Source organism: Onychomys torridus, chromosome 4 (assembly GCF_903995425.1).
Source record: "Onychomys torridus chromosome 4, mOncTor1.1, whole genome shotgun sequence".
Lineage (NCBI taxonomy): Eukaryota > Metazoa > Chordata > Mammalia > Rodentia > Cricetidae > Onychomys > Onychomys torridus.
In genome coordinates this window covers 1,519,722-1,540,266 of record NC_050446.1, presented here as the reverse complement: position 1 = coordinate 1,540,266, position 20,545 = coordinate 1,519,722, and the positions used below count along the sequence as shown (strand labels likewise).

The 20,545-nt window shown below is 55.1% G+C and overlaps 1 protein-coding gene across 2 annotated transcripts; it reads left to right on the top strand.

Moving 5' to 3' along the window:
* Nucleotides 1-468: 468 nt before the first annotated feature.
* On the top strand, nucleotides 469-20,545 carry Crb2 (crumbs cell polarity complex component 2). Of its 2 annotated transcripts, XM_036185078.1 has the most exons (13): nucleotides 469-620; nucleotides 7,055-7,378; nucleotides 10,046-10,241; nucleotides 10,328-10,467; nucleotides 10,969-11,154; nucleotides 11,361-11,474; nucleotides 13,848-14,720; nucleotides 14,806-15,314; nucleotides 15,782-15,947; nucleotides 16,785-17,553; nucleotides 17,997-18,113; nucleotides 18,754-18,880; nucleotides 20,007-20,545. In XM_036185078.1, the coding sequence occupies exons 1-13, from the start codon at nucleotides 530-532 to the stop codon at nucleotides 20,229-20,231; spliced, it is 3,837 nt and encodes a 1,278-aa protein (XP_036040971.1). In that variant the 5' UTR covers nucleotides 469-529; the 3' UTR covers nucleotides 20,232-20,545. The 2 variants fall into 2 exon arrangements, with proteins under 2 accessions (XP_036040971.1, XP_036040973.1); XM_036185080.1 differs by lacking the exons at nucleotides 10,969-11,154; nucleotides 11,361-11,474.

The window sequence follows — 20,545 nt, the reverse complement described above, 5'->3', positions numbered from 1 at the left end:
CAATGCCTACTTACATTTTTTTTTTTTTTTTTTTTTTTTTTTTACTGAGAGCCACAAGGACAGGAGCCCCGGTGAGAGGAGGGGGAGGGGCCTGCTAGCTCAGGTGTGGAAGGAGCAGGTTAGGAAAGGGCGAGTGGGGGCACTTCTGAGCAGAGATGGGGCGGGAGAACCAAGGCCTGAATGGGTGCTGAGCACTTGGGAGAAGTGGGAGATGCCCCGGGAATCCTGACCGGCCCTTCTAGGGATTGTACTGCCTGGGAAGAGGCTTGTGCACTGAGACCCAGGGTCAGGCCCAGGGCCTTGTCTGGAGCTGAGGCCTCCAAAGGGGCTGGTGTCTGTGAGGGGGTGGTGGGTCAGACCCTGGGCGAGGATCCTCCGGGGAGGAGCAGTGGGAGGCGGGGCGGAGGGGGGCGGCAGGAGGAGGGGCCGGGCCTCTGTCCACTGCGTCAGTGCTGGTTGGAGGGACGAAGTGAAGGGGCGCGGAGCCCGCCGAGCAGAGGGTTCCCACAGGCGAGCAGAGCCCGCTGCCATGGCGCTGGTGCGGCCTGTGATCTGGGGTTCCAGACGAGATGTCCACCTCCTGTTGCTGCTGCTGCTGTTGCTGCCCTGGGTCCCGGCTGGTGAGTGGCTGGGCCTGGGGGCTTTACCCCAGGCAAACTGAAGGCCTGGCCTGAGAGACTGTTAGCCAAGCTAGAGGGAACCGTGTCCCGGGCCCCAGAACGTGTGGATCCTGAGGTTGGGGTGTTCTGGGACTCACTTGGAGTGTCCTGGCAACTTCATACTGAGAAGCCTATGCAAGCGGGGCCAGGAGGATCAGGGCTGATGTGATCTGCAGAAGCCGGTCTGGGAGATCAGGTGTGTTTGGTATGGTGAGGGAAAGCTGAGGATCTTGGTGTAAGGTGTCCCTTAGGGAAAGCATGCTGGGTTACGTGGAAGCCACTGAGTTTTGGAGAAGTTTCAGAGAACCCAAGCACTCACCATAGAGTCTGCTGGAGTCTTGCGTGGAACTAGGGTGCAGGTGGCATGTAAAGCTGCCAGGTGGCTTTCGGGGTTAGCCGACTGATGGAAGTTCTGTCTGAGGGGACTGAGTGGAGAGTTGTGTCCTAGCTGAACTGGCTGTAAGTTGTCTCCAACGTTCAACTGGCTTTTCCTGGCAACTGGAGGTGTGGGTGGGGGGTGGGAGGCTGGATTAAAATAGAGGAGGGAAGAGAACCAGGGTGGGGGGTGCTTGTTCCCATCCCTCCCTTCTATGGGTCCTCTGTCTGCACTTGAGGGGCAACCATTAGAGCTCGTTTGGGTCTTTGGGGTGCCTAGGGATTTGGGATCATGTGTGTGTTCCCTGCAGCCTATCTTTGGCATTCCTCAACTAGGCTGGAAAGGCTCCCTGAAGCCAGCCCAGGCAGCCAATGCTCTTTCGCCTTTGTCCAAGTGCATTCAGCATTGAGCCTGAAATTCCTACTGGGGGTCTGGAGGAACTTTGGTTTGGTCACTATAGTTACGAGGGCAGCAGGGAGGGCCTGGGTTCCCCTGCAGCTGGTGAACCCCATCTGTGGTATTCCTTCTGCCTGCCCACTAAGCCTTTATTGCTTCTTCCTCTGGGGCAGGAGGGAGAATGGGTATAGTGAGGGCCTCATTTTGTAGGGAGGAAACCAAATGAAGGTCAGAGAAGGAAGGGACCTAGAAGCTGGGTACCTGAAGCAAATGAGGATGGAGAAACCAGGCAACTCCAGGCTGTCTGTACATTAATCGCAGGAGGTTCTGGGCTGTGCACTTTGGGTTTGTCCCACCTGTACTACACAGATGCTCATGGCAGCTGCAGAGATGTTTGGCATAGACTAGGATACACACCACAACAGGACAGGTGTCCACAGGCACATGCCAGGTCTCCCTGTGAACTCACTGGTAAACTGGCTGATGAACCTTGCATATATTTCAGACACCAGCAGACTGCACTGACATTCATGTGTTCTCATAGGAGTGTTCATGCACGTGGACTTATAAGGTGGGCAAACAGCATATCAGAGGTGTCCTGTGTGTACCCCCTCACCCCAATGGCCTCCCAGGGGCCACCACTTTCCCATGACTTCTGTGTGCAGAGAACCCCTGAAGCTGGAACGGGGCACTTACAAGCACCAGTACCCAGGGTCAACTGAAGGAGTGCCATGGACTTTGTGACTTGAAAGCTAATTTCTATTCCAGAGAAGATGAAAGTTCTGGAGGCTCAGGACCAGACCTGATGCCCACTCCTGCCAGGTCCTGAGCTGGGCCCCTCCATCCCAGCCACTCTGCGGCAGAGGACTGCTGGTTGCTATGGAGAGGATGAGGCATCTTGGAGTACAAAGGATAGTTGGCTTGTTCCTACCCCCACCCCTTCCCTGAACACCCAGGGAGCACAGTTCACAAAAGGGAAGCCTGTCTTCCCAAAACCTGGCCCCTCCTCCAACTTGAGCGGCGGGGCATATAGAGATGCCACACACTTGCAGCCAATGAGGGTCTGCTGGCTACTGAGTGCTGGCCTCCAGCAAAGGTTTACTGAAGGGCCACACCACCATTATGTGGAAAGCATTTAACCCTCCCAGCAGCCAGTGAACCTCATTCTCTACTCTCTGTTTACAGAACAGGTAACTGAAGCTCAGAGAGGGTCAGCAACTTATCTAGGGTCTCAAGAGCAGTGTGTGGTTGGCTGGGTCACGAGGAGGTGGTTCTTTAGCTGGTTGGTTACAGATCTTTGTACCTCTGTTAGATGGGGCCCATCATTCCTTCCAAGGGTCATTTCCAGATTGGATGCACTAATGCTGCCTGTCTGCAATATAGACGATGAAAGGACCCCAAACATCAAGGAAATTGTATTATTACTTTAAATATATATTTTTATAATTATTAGCATTACTCTGTGTGTGTGTGTGTATGTGTGTGTGTGTGTGTGTGTATGTGTGTGTGTGTGTGTGTGTGTGTATGTTTATGATCTCATGCCTGCGCATATGCAAACCCAAATGTGGAGGTCAGAGGACAACTATGGAGTTGGTTCTCTCCCTTCATCTTTACATGGCTTCTGAGGATCAAACTCAGCAAGTGCCTTTACCTGAAGAGAAATCTCATTAGCCCTCAAGGGGATTTCAGATGGAAGCATGTTAATAGTTACTAGAGAAACTGTCCACAGGAGCCAGTACAAGTGGCAAGTCTGAACCATCCCAGCTTGTATTCTCTCACTCAGAGCCTGAGACCAGGGACCAGCAACTCCAGTATGCACCATTGCTGGGCACTGCATCGAAATACCTATACCCACCACAATTGTTATGCCTTTTGGCTTCCGGGTGAACAGCTCTGAAAAATGTATTCAAGCTTCCCTGTCTTCTGGGGCATCTTTGCCTTTTCCTGATGAGTGGGTGTTGAGTGTCAGTGACCTCTTACTGCACTGTACCCCTTGAAGTGTCAGTTTTATGTGAACTTGACACAAGCTGGAGTCATCAGAGGAAGGAACCTCAATTGAGAAGATGCCTCTATAAGATTGGGCTGTAGGCCACCCTGTAGGGCATTTTCTTTGTTTCTTTTCTTTCTTTTTCTTTTTTTTCTTTTTTTTTTTTTTTTTTGGTTTTTCGAGAAAGGGTTTCTCTGTAGCTTTGGAGGCTGTCCTGGAACTCGCTTTGGAGACCTTGAACTCACAGAGATCCACCTGCCTCTGCCTCCCGAGTGCTGGGATTACAGGCGTGCGCCACCACCGCCCGGCGGCATTTTCTTAGTTAATAGTCAAATGGTTAATGAGCCCAGCTCATTGTGGGTGTGTGTGGTCACCCCTGGGCTGTGGTCCCAGGGTCTACAAGAAAGCAGTCTGAGCAAGCCATGAAGAACAGGCTGGTAAGCAGAACTCCTCCATGGCCTCTGCATCAGCTCCTGACTCCAGGTTCCTGCCCTGTTTGAGTTCCTGTCCTGACTTCCTTCAGTGATGATATGGATGTGTGAGCCCTTTCCTTCTCAGCTTGCTTTGGTCGTGGCGTTTCATGGCAGCGATAGTAGCCCTGACTAGGACAGGCCCAGAGAAAGTAAGGGAACTCAGGTAGTATAGGAGTTCCTAAGGCTGGCTGAGGACTGGCATAGTGCCATGCCAACTGCTCGGCTCAGGGTGGGCAGAATGCTGCTGTGGGGCTGCAACCCAGGGCTTTTGCATGTGCTAGACAAGTGCCGTGCCACGGAGCCACACACAGACCTCTAGAGACTCCTGGGGAGGAGGGGATGGGGCCATGTTAGGTTCATAGTACTTGGGCCTGCAATTTCACCTGCATCTGCAGGTTTTCAGGCTCTTGATGATGGGAAGCAGTTAGTTTTCTTAACAGTCCCTTTTTTCTACCTAGAACCAAATATGCTAAGATGGCAAAAGATGCCTGGCCCTAGAACTCAGCGCTCGTGCGGGTGGCTGCCAACAATGACTGCATTCGCCTCCCTCACGCTCTCCTCAGGGTAGAGCAGGGCGCAGGTCCGAGGAAAGGGCCAGCATCCCGTGTCTGTGTCTGTTAATCTCTCCTCTGCCAGGTCAGCCCAGGCAGTCTGAGAGGTCAGGAGGGATTTGTAAAGATAAGCACTGGCCCCTTGTTGCCCTGGCGACAGACTCCGCCCCTCTAGCTAGGCCCTAGGGAGAGCCCTTCCCCTCCCTTGCTCAATAGACCCTCTGGGTTTACTGTGGGCTGGTCCGGGCCACCCTGGAGTGCGGGAGGACTGGAAGTGATGAGTCTCTGGATTATGAAAAAGGCAGATAAAACTATTGACACCACAAGTATCTAGGCAGTGAATGAAGGTCCGGGCTGCTGCTCTCTCTCTGGGCCTCTTGCATCCTTCTGCCCGATTCCTAGTTTTCTAATTGTGGGGATGGGCTCTGCCTTTCAGAGAGTTCTCAGAGTAGCAGTCTGCTGCTGGACTCTCAGAGGACCCATAGAGGAGCGAAGCTCCTTCCCCTGATGCTGTGGCCACTAACAGAGGGCTCCCAGCTAGGAACTAAGCTCCAGCTTGGGGTCAGGGGGTGAGGACCTGTGCCCCATGGCATTACAGTGGGAGCTGTTGGCAAGGGCCCAGTGGCAGGCGCTTCATAAGAGGCGTTATAACCACTCTCCTCTGGGCCTTTTTGGGCCAGAGATCCCTGGCTGTCATGGCCACTGCCTCTCAAGGGGGCTCACTGGGTGTGAAGGCTCCACAACACTGAATCTGTCTGCTGCTCCAAAACATGCTTTTTCCTAAAGGTGTTCCATCCACTTCCCACCTGACCATCTTCCCATCAGCTTCTTTCCCTCATAGGGTATATATGCTGGAGCACCCCCACTGACTTTCCCAGTCTGTCCTGTCACAGGAGGAGAAGCAGAAGGCCCACCCACTGCCTGTAAGCCCTCAGAGTAGCCCAGGCTCCCCCTTTGCCCAGCCCAAATGTTCAGGCTTGGCAGAGGCCTGGGAATGGATGCTTGGGCTGGGACAGCTGTAAGCAGAGGGGCCCCTTAGCTAGATAGTATCTCAGACTCCAGAACTTGACCCCCTGCCTGGCTCTGGTGGATGCTAGGCCCCAGTGTGCAAGGAAGAACCCTGGGCACTTGAGGTGGCACTGCACAGCCATGTCTCCCTGGGTCCACTGTCCCCATGGCTTGCTGTCCTCCATCTTGGGCTGAGAAGCATGGGGATCTGGCCAGCAGCCACCCTGCCCCATGGAATGTGGATGACGCCTGACAGGCTGCCAACCTTATCAGAGGGAGGGGGAGTCTTCTTGGAGTGGGGGAGGGGAAGGCACGGGGCCTGATGCTGCTCACTGCTCACCTCTGGTTAGTGTCTGCATGACAGCCTGGGGGGAGGGTAGGTCCTGGAACTCCAGGTGGGGGTAGAAGGGCTCCTGTCCCTCACATTTGTATCAGGCACCTGAGGCTTTGAATCCTTCTGCCACCCAAAAGGAGGAGGGCATTTACCCAGGGTCTCATAGCTCATGGTTCTGAGCTGGGGTTTGGACGTGTTAGTGACAAGGCTTTCTGGCCGGGATGAAGTGAAGGAACAAGGTTCTCTGAACTTGGCTTCTAAATCAACACAGGATGCTCCAAGTGTATAGACCCTGGTCAGGTATCCAGTGAGTAGGTCAAGGTCATTATACCTGCTCTGTCTTGGGTACTTTCGCTTGTGGGGGATGAAGTGAGCACTAGGGATCTTCTAGAAGTCCCAGGCAATGAGGCAGGAAGGTGGGACCAGTGTGGGTAGGGGTGAGAGAGGCAGAGGCAGGCCCTGCCTTTGAAGTCCATTCCTTCTCTGAGGCTGAGGTCGGACATCTCAGGTTTCAGTCAGGAATGGAGTTACCAGACCCCCAGCGGGGGCTTGGGGGGGATAGAAGCTGTCCCCTCCTTTCTCTCCTCCATCCCACTTCAGGCTGCTGAGAGGACACAGGCCTGCAGAATGGAAAGGCCTGGCGAGCTACTCCCTGGTGCAGTGGGATCAACCTGGCATTGAGGTCTGTTCCTTGTGAACTTACTGTGTGATGTCAGCAAGTCTTTACTTCTTGAGCCTCTACTGCATGTCTGTAAAGTGAACGAAGGGATGCTGCAGGAGTGACCGGAAAGCAGCTCTGTTACGTAATGCTATCACGTGGGAGCCGCTCATTCTATCCTGTCTCTGCTCTCATAACTAAAACCTTCCTGGGCCTGGGGATGTAGCTCAGTCTGAAGAGTGGTTGCCTTTCACCAAGGAAGCCCTGGGTTTGACTCCCCAGCACTCCATCAACCTGGAGTGGTAATGTATGCCTGTAATCCCAGCATTTGGGAGGTGGGAGGAAGGATCAGGAGTTTAAGGTCACCCTTGGAGACATAGCAAGTTCCAGGCTGGACCCCAGAAGAGTGCTTCTAAAACCAAACACAAAATAAGTAAATAAAACCTCAGTCGCAGGTGTAGGTGTCTGCCATTTGTGATCAGCTTGTAGATGTGCGCACAGGCTCTTAAACATGAACAGAACTGTGTTACCTTTAGGTTTGTTGCTAACATTGGGGAAGTGTGCATTATGTAGACCCTGCCCACATTGCCAAATTGTTTTCTTTTTCTACAGGGTTGGTTCCTTCAGAGACTCCAAGTGCCTGTGCCTCAGACCCGTGTGGTACTGGAACCAAGTGCCAGGCTACAGAAAGTGGTAGCTATACCTGTGAGCCTGTAGAGCTGGGGGGCTGTGCTTCTCAGCCGTGCCACCACGGTGCACTGTGTGTGCCCCAGGGCCCAGACCCTAACAGCTTCCGCTGCTACTGTGTGCCTGGCTTCCAGGGTCCCTATTGTGAGCTGGACATCGATGAGTGTGCGTCCCGGCCCTGCCACCACGGGGCCACCTGCCGCAACCTGGCGGATCACTACGAATGCCACTGCCCCCTGGGCTATGCAGGTAATGGGACAAGTCACCTTGGAGGGCTGGACCATGGAGTCAGTCAGCTACTCACACTGTGAGCATCTCTGTTTGGCTTTGGCTCAAGTCTAGAGATGCCTAAGGCAGCTTTGGTACCCATTCTTGGGCTGACTGCTAAACTAATGTTTCTTGGGCTAACCTAGCAGGTAGGATTGGTTGGGCTAACCTGGCAGGTGGGATCTGTGTGTGTATGTTTGGTTGTTGGTATGGAGCCTGGCACATATAATTGACAAATACTGCTTTTGTCCCTGCCACAGTTGGAGGCTGGGAATGACCCTCAGGTAACCTGGCAGGGCATACCTGCCTGGTTTGGCTTTCATGACAATGCCCAGATGGTATTTCTAGCATTTCCTCAGTCTAGACCTGCGTCAGGCTGTCATGTAGACCCTGTGGGACTCACCTGATGGACCCTGGATAGCTCAGGATGTGTGGCTCTAGACATCCTGAGTTGGGATGCTTTTTGTCTGTGGTAAGGATGTGTCCCTAGCTGCCCTTGTTACCTAGAGTAGATTGATGTATTCAGGTGCCCAGAAACATGGCTGGCATGGGTGAGGGAACACCTCCCCTAGTCTCTTCCTGCCCCCACCGCTGCTCTCTGGAGCTGCCTGACATCAGGAGGGAGGGCACAGCTGGGGACAGGTCCTCAAAGGATATTTAATTTAGTGCAGTCTGGAGTCTGCAGTGTAGGCACAGGGGTTTCCATCAGCTCTGAATTTAGACACTGTGCTAAAACTGTGGGCAAATGGTATAGACTGGGGACCAAGTTCCAGGAAGGACATAGAGGGATGAGATGGTACACTGGGTCCCTGTATTTTTCCCTCTCAGTGTCTGTAAATTTGTGCAAGTGAGACTGTGGGTCCCAGCTATCTGTGTGTGTACGGTAGCTCTAAGGGCCCTGTGAGCACCTGCTGGTGTCATGTCTGTGCATGCTTCTTAGGAAATCATGTGAGCAGGTATGTGAGCTGCATGTGCAGGATGCCAGAGAATATGATATGAGCAGGGAGCTTTGTGTGACTCATTTCTCTCCTCCTCCTGCACAGAGCAGGGTGGGGGAGTTGAGATTCCAGGCAGCCTGGGCCTGGCTCTCCCTGGCACAGAGGCTAGAGGGTCATGGGAAGGAGGATTCCTGAGACTCGCTGGCTGGGAAGTAGGAGGGCTCCGGCTGGAGGCAGCTGGCTCCTTAGCCCCCATGACAGAACCTACTTAGGTGGCTGGAGAAAAGGCCATGGAAATCTACACTGATAGGGTATGTCTTGTAAACCCCACACCTGGAGATTCTCCATCTTCCTCCATCTCCACTCCTATCTGGGAGGGCCAGTTTGTACTCAGGGTTCCCCAGAGGCATGGGAATTCCTGGGTGGAACCAGGAACTTCCAGTTTTAAAGCCAAAGCAGGATAGGAGTTAGTGACCTACTCCAGGGTGTCTTGTCTGGGGTGTCCCTTCCTTACATCCTCTGAAAGCCACCAGTGAGTCTTCTGGACACTGGTGAGCTGCTGTGCTGTTATCCTTCTCATTGCTGTGGTTAAATACTTGACAAAAAGCGACTCCAGGAAGGAAGGGTACACTTTGGCTCTTGTGGGGATGCTGTCCATCATGGTATGGAAGGTATGGCAGAAGCAGCATGAGCCATCTGGTCATACCTATTGCCATTTCTCTGGTTTTGTTTTGTTTTTTTCTTTAAAGATTTATTTATTTATTATGCATACAGAAGAGGGCGCCAGATTTCATTACAGATGGTTGGGAGCCACCATGTGGTTGCTGGGAATTGAACTCAGGACCTCTGGGAGAGCAGTGGGTGCTCTTAACCTCTGAGCCATCTCTCCAGCCCTGATTTTTCTGTTTTTATTCAATTCAGGATTTCAGCCTTTCTTCCTCAGTTGAACCCTCCTGTAAACTCCTTACAGATACAGCCAGAGGTGTGTCTCCCAGGTGATTCCAAGTCTGGTCAAGGTGACCACAAAGATTGACTGTTATTACCACTACCAACAACTTACATTTTTTAAGATTTAATTTTTATCTATGTATATGTCATATGTATGGGATGCTAGAAGAGGGATTGGAGTGAGGGAATGTCTGAGCATCCTCACAGAAGCCCGACCAGGCGGGCCTGCTCTTCTAGGTCAAGTGTGGGTGATCTTTATGACTGAGCCCAAAGCCTGACCAGTCTGGAGGAGCAGGAGGTCTGATAAGTACTTGATGCTCTCGTGCCTCTCACTTCTTCCCCTCTCCCCAGGTTCTGTCTCTTTTCCATCGTTCCCCCAGGGCATTGTGCCTCTCTACCTCAAGAGGGGTGCCACCAACTGTCATCCATCCACCTGCCCTATCTCAGTCTTCAAAAAGCTGTTTCTGAAGAAGTCCCCCTCCCCGCCCTCGCTCCCAGCACCCCAGAACAGACCCTGGCTCCTGTACTCAAAGGATCCAATTCTCTCTCTTCTTGAGGTCACCATTTTAAACACCAGCGGTTTCTGGGCCTACCCCGCTGTGAGGCCGCCAGGGCCAGAAGGGTCCTCTTGTGTCTACCCAGCAGCACCACCTCTGAATGAGCGAGCCACCGGCATCTGGGTAACTGGAGCAGATTGGGACTGCTGGCTGGGCCCCTATTCGCCCCTCTAGATGTGGTTCCCGTGTCTCCCGCCCCTGTCCAGGCGTGACCTGCGAGGCCGAGGTAGACGAGTGCTCGTCAGCGCCCTGCCTGCACGGAGGCTCGTGCCTGGATGGCGTGGGCTCCTACCGCTGCGTGTGTGCGCCCGGTTACGCAGGCGCTAGCTGCCAGCTGGACGTGGACGAGTGCCAGAGCCAGCCTTGCGCGCATGGGGGCGTGTGCCACGACCTGGTCAACGGGTGAGCCCTGGGCGGCGTGACCTGGCTGCGGGGAGGGTGGGCTGCGAGATAGACGCGCGCTCAGCTCCTGCCCCCCCCCCCGCCAGTTTCCGGTGCGACTGTGTGGACACTGGCTACGAAGGTGCGCACTGCGAGCAGGAGGTGCTGGAGTGCTCGTCAGCGCCCTGTGCGCACAACGCGTCCTGCCTCGATGGCCTCCGGAGCTTCCGCTGCCTCTGCTGGCCAGGTGTGTGCGCGCCTGCACTTCTCCACGCGCGCCTTGTTCGTGTTCTCTCTCTCTCTCTCTCTCTCTCTCTCTCTCTCTCTCTCTCTCTCTCTCTCTGTCGTGTGTGTGTGTGGGGGGGGGGGGTTGTGTGCGCGCGCGCGCGCGCGCGCCAATGTGATGGGACAAGTATGAAGCCGTGTGCACCCGTAAGTACAGTTTGGGCCCTGCACGTGTAACCTACATGCATGAATCTCAGTTCCCTGATCTGCAAACAGGGCTGCTAACAGCACCTGCCCTTGGGTTGTAGAGAGCAGTGACAGCATGCCTGGCACACAAGAAGGGTGTCTGTGTTAGTACATAGTATCCGCAGCAATTGGTAACCGGCCTTCACTGCCCCTACTGGCCCTCTGTCAGCATCCGCATCCTGAGCTTGTATCCCTGTCCTGCCCTGTGTTGGCTTGGGTCATCGAAGAGAGGTGCCTGGGCACTTTGCGATTCCTGATGTCTTCATGTACGCCCCAGGCTTCAGCGGAGAGCGGTGCGAAGTGGATGAGGATGAGTGTGCATCGGGTCCCTGTCGTAATGGGGGCCTGTGCTTTCAGCGCTCCGACCCAGCCTTGTATGGGGGTGTCCAGGCCATTTTCCCAGGAGCCTTCAGCTTCAGCCATGCTGCTGGCTTCCTTTGCACCTGTCCTCTGGGCTTTGCTGGTGAGTTAACCTCTTGGAGAAGCACTCAGCCAGGGTCCAGACCCCCAAGGATGTATCCAGCTTGGCCCATGGCCTGATGCTGCCTTGCCTGAGTCCACACTCCCCTCTTTCTCTCTGGGTCTCAATTTCCCCAGTTTTCAAATGGACTCTTGGTTTTTGTCTGCCTCTGGGGGTGCAGGCAGTAGCCACACCTGATCCTTTTATAGGGGATGACTGCAGTGTGGATGTGGACGAGTGTGCTTCAGGACCATGCCTCAATGGTGGCAGCTGCCAGGATCTGCCAAATGGTTTCCAGTGCTACTGCCAGGATGGATACACAGGTGCACAGGTGGGGTGGGCCTGGCATGGAGGTGAGGCTGGGAGATATGATCCCTTCTGGCTGAACGTGAATTGACACACAAGAAATGAGGCTGGAGGTGGGTGTGGTGACACAGGTGACAGCTGGGGGTGTGTGCTGACCTGGAACCCCAGCGTTGTAAGTGGAAGGGGGAGGGGACTGGTCAGTTTGAATATAGTCAGGAGGGAAGCATGGAGTGGTTGTAATAAGGTTGCAAGATGATCTCTTGCCCTGGGGAATGTTGGCTGATGGTTGATTGGTTGGTGACTTCAGGCCTGTAGATACTGAATGTCTATGGAGCTAGGGCCAGCCTGGGAGACCAGGGACTAACCCAAGAGAGGGGCCTGGATTGGAGACATTTTGGGGTTCATATATAGCTGTCTGGTGGCTGAGGCTGCAGGCTTTCTGGGAGGAACAGCAGAGTGATGATCAGGAAGATGGCCCCTGAACCCTGATATCAAATCAAAGTGGGCAGAGCCTCAGCCAAAACAGAAGAGAGGCCCAACTGTGCACAGGTGCATGCCTTCTGAAGGACATGCTTTGTCTCTTGGGATCTGGGCCTGCCGTCAGTGGCTGGGTGTGAAAGCTCTCGTTGCAAACACAGGGCCACCCATGGGCCCAGGAACTGCACAGGGACTTTCCCTCCCTAGTGTCCCTGCCCCTACTGGAGTGCGCTAGCACTCCCCACTGGCCGGCATTCCTGCCTAGCACCCAACACAGCTCCTTTCCCTGCAGGTCCCTGGAGGTAGATTCCTTTGCTTGGGGAAGGGGCTGGAAATACATTCCCTGCCTTCTATCTTGACCACTCAAAAGATATTAGAGCTTGCTAGGCGTGGTAGTGCACGCCTTTAACGCCAGCACTCAGGAGGCAGAGGCAGGCAGATCTCTGTGAGTTCAAGGCCAGCCTAGTCCACAAAGTGAATTTCAGGACAGCCAGAGCTACAGAGAAAAACCCTGTCTCAAAAACCCAAAAACAAACAAACAAACAAACAAACAAAAAAGATATTAGAGCTCAATGTCCCACGTTGGGTGGTCCATGCCCTAGTCACTGTTCCTATTGCCTGAGTCCCTCTCTCCTACCCATATCCTCCCTCAGTTGTCCACTCCTCCATACTCTCACCAGGTTTGCCCTCCCCATCTCACAGATATAGCAATGAAGCCTGGAGGAGGTGTTACAGTGTCTGTGGGAACCCAGCTCCTTACAGTTAGACAGTTAGTAGGTGGCAGGGAGATCTTTGAGTTCAGAGTCCCTAGCTCTGGTAGGGGAGGTCCATTTGGCGTTCCTGAATTGTCTGGAAGGAGGTAGGTGGGCCCTTCTTAAGCCTTGGTGCATCTGTAGGTGACAATGGGGCTGTGGGTTCTGGGCCCCTTTCTGGGGAGCCTATACTGTGCCTGGTGATTTTGAAGAGGAAGCTGTAGCTGTGTGGGCTGACTGATCCTGGCTCACTCCTCTGGGCCTGGGTCCCTCCAGCTGAGGTATGGGGGTGAAGACAGCCTTGGCTTGTGCTGTGGAGGCTCTGGCTAACTGGGGTTGCATGTAGGCCTTTTGATCTTGGAGGAGAAGAGGGGGTGGCACCTTCTCAGGCAACATAAAGACCCTTGGGCAGACCCTAGGGAAGAGGGACTGGGGAGTGGTCAGTGTGCTCCAGGTGTGTTGTTGACTGTGGCTGGTCCATGTCTATAAAGGCTATATATACCAAGCCCTTTCCCTGGGTACCAAGGACATAGTCAGGCTTCAGAGGGATAGCTAAGTAAACAGATATTCTTAACCCAGGGTTCTAGGGAGTTATGTCTGAGTGATGGAGAGGTAGAGCAGTTTGGATCAGGTGTGAAGCCTTGGGCCCTCAGCTTTGGGCCCTCCGAGGGCTAGAGCTTGAAAATAGTAAGGGAAGTTGAGGCAGGACTTTTTAGAAAACACTTAGAGTAATAGCAAGTTTAAGGATTTCAAGGGGCGAGCTTGAGGCATGAGAGCCGGGTAGGGCCTAGCCTCTGACAGTCTTGAATATCAAGGTGAGTGGCTGGGCCACATGCAGCAAAGGAGTATGACCAGATGACACCTTGGAAAGAGACCTCTGGTTACTTTGGAGACTGGTAGGAGGCACTTCTGAAGGCAGCTGACCTGGCCATCAGATCAGCTCAAAAAGCTGGCAAGGGAAGAGGCATGGGGTGGAAGGTAGAGTCAGGGGGTCAAACCCACAGGGCATGGAGACCTATCAGACATAGCCAGGGAAGGGGACCCTGGGGAACCTGGTTTATAGGTACTAAGGGTCAGCATCACCAAGAGGCATGTGAGTTCTGGTCGGAGGCTCTGGCTCTGGCCTGGTGTACTGACTCTTGGCTCATCTCTCCCCTTTAGGCCTGACATGTCAGGAAGATGTGGATGAATGCCAGTCAGAACCATGCCTGCATGGTGGGACCTGTAGTGACATTGTAGCAGGCTATATCTGCCAGTGCCCTGAGGCCTGGGGTGGACATGACTGTTCTGTACAGCTCACAGGCTGCCAGGACCACACCTGCCCACTGGTTGCCACCTGCATCCCCACCTTCAAGTCTGGGCTCCATGGTTATGCCTGTCGCTGCCCACCTGGGACCTATGGGCCTTTCTGTGGCCAGAATACCACCTTCTCGGTCATATCTGGAAGTTCTGTGTGGGGACTGGTGCCAGCTGGTGACTCTCTGGGTCTGTTACTGAGGTTTCGTACCACACTGGTTGCTGGGGCCCTGGCCACTCTCAAGGACACTCAGGTCAGCTTGGAGCTGGTACTGATGAGGGCCACACTCCAAGCCACACTCTGGAGACACAGTACCGCTGTGCTTGTCCTTACACTGCCCGACCTAGCCTTAAATGATGGCCACTGGCACCAGGTGGAGGTGGCACTCCGCCTGGGAACCCTGGAGCTCCGGCTCTGGCATGAGGGCTGCCCTGGCCAGCTCTGTGTGGTCTCTAGTCCAGCGGCTACAAGTCCTACAGCCTCAGTGTCCTCTGGGCCTCCTGGGCCCTACTCCATTCATCTGGGTGGCTGGGCCTTTGCAGGCTGCTTCCAGGATGTGCACGTGGAAGGGCACCTTCTGCTGCCTGAGGAACTCAATGGAAATGTGCTGCTGGGTTGCAAGCGCAGGGAACCATGCCAACCTCTGCCCTGTGCCCATGGAGGGGCCTGCGTGGACCTGTGGACTCACTTCCGCTGCGACTGCCCAAGACCTTACCATGGGCCCACATGCACTGATGGTGAGGGGCCAGCAGGTGGGGAGGCACCATCAGTGCGGGGGCCCCTAACCTGCTGGCCTCACCCCAGTGCTGTCTCTCCCCGCAGAGATTCCTGCTGCCACCTTTGGCCTGGGCGGCACCATGAGCTCAGTCTCCTTCCTGCTCCATCACCTGCTAGGCCCAAACCTCACTGTGTCCTTTTTTCTCCGCACTCGGGAGCCTGCTGGTCTGCTACTCCAGTTTGTCAATGATTCAGTGGCTAGCCTAACTGTGTCCCTGAGTGAGGGCCAGATCCGGACTGAGGTGCTGGGTCATCCTGCTGTGATCCTCCCTGGGCGCCGGGATGATGGACTCCGTCACTTGGTGACGCTCAGTTTTGGTCCTGACCAGCTGCAGGACCTGGGCCAGCAGCTGTATGTGGGTGGGAAGCTCTACCTTGATGCCACCCAGCCCTGGGGCAGGCCCTTCCGAGGCTGTCTCCAGGACTTGCAACTCAACAGCCTCCACCTCCCCTTCTTCTCTTCACCACTGGAGAACTTAAGCTGGCCCAGTGAACTGGGTGTTGGCCAGTCCTCTAACCTCACCCAGGGCTGTGTCTCTGAGGACATGTGCAATGTGAGTGCTTGGGAAGGTCCTTAGCTAGATTCAGTGCTGCGGCATAGGGCAAACTGAGGCTGAGACAGTTACATGACCTCTCACAATCCTGTCATAGTGGCAGAGTATACCCATCCCTCCCTGTCCAGTTGTTCTTTCCACTGGTCCCGTGGTCCCCTTTGTGCCAGTCTGAGAAGACAGCCTGACCTTGACAGAAGAGTGGGGGGCAGCCTTTCTGTAGTTGGTGCTTGTGGGAAAAGGCAGTGAGTTGTGAGCAGAGAGAGCATCTGCTGAATAACCCAGTGCGAGCTGGGCTAGCCTCTTTCCTGCCTGGGTCCTCACACCAAGTGGCTTCACCTCTCTGGGTGAAGTTTCCCATCTGTAATGTAGGGGTGATGACAAGTTCCCCTCAACTTTGGGGTGAGGTGGTCAGGGCGGGTGAGGTGCTACTGTCCTGACTGTTCACTGGTGTCCTGACTCTCCCATAGCCCAGTCCCTGCTCCAATGGTGGAACTTGCCACGTCACCTGGAATGACTTCTCCTGCACCTGCTCTGGCAACTTCACGGGGCCCACCTGTGCCCAGCAGCTGTGGTGCCCCAGCCGGCCTTGCCTCCCACCTGCCACCTGTGAGGAGGTTCCCGATGGCTTTGTATGTGAGTTTGGGTGCAGAACACTGAAGTTGGTTAGAAAACTTAGGGTTTATGGGACGTTGGGCTGTGGGCCAGGAGTGCCAACAACCCGCAATGCAGTGTGGTGGGCCACTGCATTCTGAGGGACAGAGAGGGGTTTCCAAGGCAACTTCAAGGAAGCCAGAGGAGAGGAACATTAGGAAGTGGGGTGGCATGTATGAGGTTTTGAGGTTCTTGAGGATAGCAGAAGCACAAGATTAGGAAGATGCTGTAGAAGATGGACTGAGAAGTTGGGAGGGACTGGAAGCCTAGCTCAGAGACTAAAGGGTCCCACGTTGCTCAGGCTAGCCTTGAACTCACTATATAGCAAAGAGTGATCTTGAACTTGTGATTGTAGTGCCTCAACTTCCCTAGTTTAGGGACTTCAGGTGTGGGCCCCACCCAATCTGTGGAGGCCAGGGATGGAACCCAAGGCCTCCTACATGCTAGGCACTGTACCACCTGAGCTACATTGCCAGACTTACAGAGGGTTGGAAAGGGGAGAGAGATGTGCCTGAATGCAGTGAAGAGTGCGCCTCCTTGAGGGAGGGGAGGAGCAGGCTGGACTTTGGAGGAGTTAATATTGTTGCTGTGTCCCAGGCTTTCAGGGCAGCAGGTGTTGTGGGGCCCCTTAGGATTGCCCTGGAACTGATTCCCTCCAGATGGAGAATGCTCGAGGGGGTGGAAAATGGAGGCTGCAGGTGACAGGTGCCTGCCCTGGTCAGTAGTTATGGACAGTGGACCCTACCACCTGCACGCCTAGGGGCCGGGTGGTGTGTGGAGAAGGTGGCAGGTCATTTCCCAGTGGCTCTAACTCTGTAGGTGTGGCCGAGACTACGTTCCGCGAGGGCCCTCCTGCTGTGTTCAGCGGCCACAACGTGTCCTGGGCGCGGGCGCTGAGCGTGCTCACCCTGGCCTTCCGCACTCGCGACCCCGAGGCTGGGCTGCTGCGCGCTGCGGAGGGCGCTCACTCAGGTATCTGGCTGGCGGTGCACAACGGCTCGCTGGCAGCGGATGTAGTGGGCTCGGTGCTGCCCGCGCCCGGGCCGCGCGTGGCCGACGGCGCCTGGCACCACGTGCGTCTGGCCCGGGAGCTCCCACAAGCCACCGCCTCTCGCTGGCTGCTGTGGCTGGACGGCACGGCGACGCCCGTGGCTTTGCAGGGCCTGGGCGGCGACCTGGGCTTCCTGCAGGGCCCAGACGCTGTGCCCGTGCTGCTGGCTGAGAACTTCACAGGCTGCTTGGGCCGCGTGGCGCTCGGTGGCCTCCCGTTACCCTCTGCGCCTCCGCGACCTGGTGCGATCCCCGGAGCCCGCGAGCACTTCGTGGCCTGGCCTGGGTCACCAGCCATGCGACTCGGATGCCGTGGTACGCCCGTGTGCGCGTCCTCTCCCTGCCTGCACGGCGGTGCCTGCCGCGACCTCTTTGATGTCTTCGCCTGTGTCTGTGGCCCGGCCTGGGAGGGACCCCGCTGCGAGGCCCAAGCCGACCCTTGTCGCTTGTCACCCTGTGTCCGGGGCCAATGCCACGCGCGCCCCGAAGGCCGCTTCGAGTGCCGATGCCCTCCAGGCTTCGTGGGTCCGCGGTGCAGGTGCGGGTGGCAGAGGACAGAGGGGTTAGGAGGGATGAGTTCTCCTTAGCCTTTGTTTGATGCTCAAAAAGATGCAAAAAGATGATATACAGGTTAAAATACAGGCTAAATTTGAATTCAGAAAAACAGTGTGGTTTGAGGGGAGTTTGGGGGCTTTGAAGCAAGCTGCTCTTAATGATACCCCGCCTCCCCCGCCATAGCCTTTGCAACTCTCCCCATTTCCTCCTGGGTCCAGAGCTGTCTAACCCTCTCAAGAAGTTTAGGAACTGTTTTGTCCTGCCCCGCCCTTTAATTTCAGCACATATCAAGGGCCTCAGCTCTTGTGGGATGGGAAAGGAGCAGAACCACAGCCTGTAGAGCGTGGGCCTTCATTCCCCCAGATGAGAGCACTGTGGCCAGCTCCCAGCACCCTACCTCCATCCAGTCTTGCGCTTTCTCTGCAGGGTGCCTGTTCTGCCTCAGGGATGTAGCCTCAACTCCACCTGCAAGGATGGCGACCCTTGTGAGGGTGGGCCTCTAGGCACCAACTGCAGCTGCAAGGAAGGTCTTACTGGTCTGAGGTGGGTCTGGGGACCAGGGTCCTGGAAGGTTGACTGGGAGGTTGCCCCTGGCTTTCTCAGCTTGGGCAAGGGAAATGGGGTCTTCCTTGCCTCTGCTCACTGTCACTTGGTTCTTCTGGGACTTCCAAGACCACTGTCTCTTAGATGTCAGCAGGACAGTGGTTGTCTAGCCAATTCTTCCTCCCTCCCTCCCTTCTTTCTTCCTTTCTTTTTTTGGACAGGGATTATCTGTGTAGTCCTGGCTGTCCTTGAACTCACTCTGTAGACTTAGGCTGGCTTTGAACTCAGAGATTCACCTGTCTCTGCCTCCGAAGTGTGCTACCACCACCTAGCCCACCTAGTTTCTTAAAGCCCTTTGGTCCTCAGTGGACATGGCCAAATTTTAACTTCTGGGACTCCAAGAGGTGCAGCTGGCATCCCTCCCTGCCACATGCTCTTCCCAGTCATGAACATTGGGGAGTGGGTGACAGAAATCATCTTCAGCTCTGGTCACTTGGCAGAACTCAGCCAGGCTGGAACATTGGCCGGATAGGCTTTGATGCTTGGGTGGAAGCGGGGTGGGGGCTGGGGGGTGGGACTAGGGGAATGAGAGGCAGCTGTGAGGGGGGGAGGTGGCTTTCTCAGCCTCTGTCTCTTCCAGGTGTCAGAGTCCTGACCTACCCTGTGAAGCCAACCCTTGCTTGAATGGAGGCACCTGCCGGGCAGTCAGTGGCATATTTGAATGTACTTGCAATGCAGGATTCTCTGGCCAGTTCTGTGAAGTGGTGGTGAGTGGTACCTAGGGGTGGGCTGTCAGGCCTATTTGGACCTTAGCAAGAGGTCAGTGGATAGGGAGGGTATGGTCTTTGTGGACTTGGCACTGGATGACCCCATGAAGGAGGTATTTTCACTTCAGGGAGAGGTTGGGGAGCCCACCAGCCATTAGGCATAGTCTGGGGCTTCCAGGTGGTATCTAGGGTAGTGGCAGTGAGGACAGCCCCACAGGATCATGGGGCTTATAGTCTCCTTGGGTTCCAGAGCAGTTTTGGAAGCAGATCAGGCCCAAGAAGGCTCAGCTGACAGAGGACTGGGCTTGTGGGGGCCAGCACCAAACCTTGGAGAGTATCTGAGACCACAGTGGGTGCTGATAAACAAAACAGCTTTCTGGAAGGGTGGTCCAGGGAGTGCCTTGATCCCTGTAGGCTCCTGGCAAGATGGTTGTAAGCCAGGGTTCCGTTTTGCTTCTGGGAAGTGTTCAAGTTGAACTTTTACAGGCTTTGCTTCCCCACCTACCCACTATATACTACCCCCCACCTGCCCAGGGGAAGGAAAAGGCTTTACAGCTCCTGCTGAAGTGATGGAGATGGGGAAGGTGTGAACTTTATAGTTTTGGGGCTCCCTTCTCCAGGCCTGAATGCTGGGGGTGGGGATGCAGGTGACAGACAGTAGGCTGAGAATCCTTAGGGGGAGACGGTGAGTCTGGATTGGGGGGATTCTGATTCCAGGACTTAAGAGCTCTAGGTATGTGGAATCTTTGATGGGTCACTGTGGGAGTCTGTGACTGGAGATGGGGAATGCTGCCCTCACCCCCAAACCAGGCTCAAGTCTGCCAGGGACAGGCTGTCAGAGCAACCCCTTGCAAGCATGAAGGCAATAGTGAATTCTCTCATTAGTGGGCCCTGCTTTCTGCTCCTGCTTTACTTCAGCTGACTGTTGTTGAATTTTGTGACACCCCTTAACCCCCACAAGCACTCCTGGAATGTCTACTGTCTACCCTCCTAGCCAGGGCTATGCAGTACCCCTAGCATTGGCCTGGACAGGTGGCTTCCTGGCTCCTGCATACCCAGGGGCTCCCTCTCTCACTGGCTCTGGGAAGCCTAGTCTCTGAGTCTTCTTGTCTCTCATCTCTTGCAGAAAAGCCTGCCTCTGCCCCTGCCATTCCCACTGTTGGAGGTAGCAGTGCCTGCAGTCTGTGCCTGCCTCCTCCTCCTCCTCCTGGGCCTCCTCTCAGGGATCCTGGCTGCGAGAAAGCGCCGCCAGTCTGAGGGCACTTACAGCCCAAGTCAGCAGGAGGTGGCAGGGGCTCGTCTGGAGATGGACAGTGTCCTCAAGGTGCCACCAGAGGAAAGACTTATCTAGGCTGGTCTGGCTGCTAGTGCCATGCCCTAAAGGTCCTACAGGATCACTGCAGAACCTCTACCTGGAGGCTGGAGGAGACTATTTCCAGAGCTAGGACACCCACAGGATGTGACACCATGGTTGGCAACCCTTGCCCCTGTCCATCATGGAGTCAGAAAATGAGGAACAACTCAGGGAAGCAGAGGAAGCTGTGGGAGTATGAATGTCTCTGACTTGCTGGGCTGTATATAGGAGGGTACATGTGGGTATCCATGGTATGACTGACAGATGTATGTATGTGTGTGTCTTTCTGTCTGTTTGGGGGAGAGAGAAGG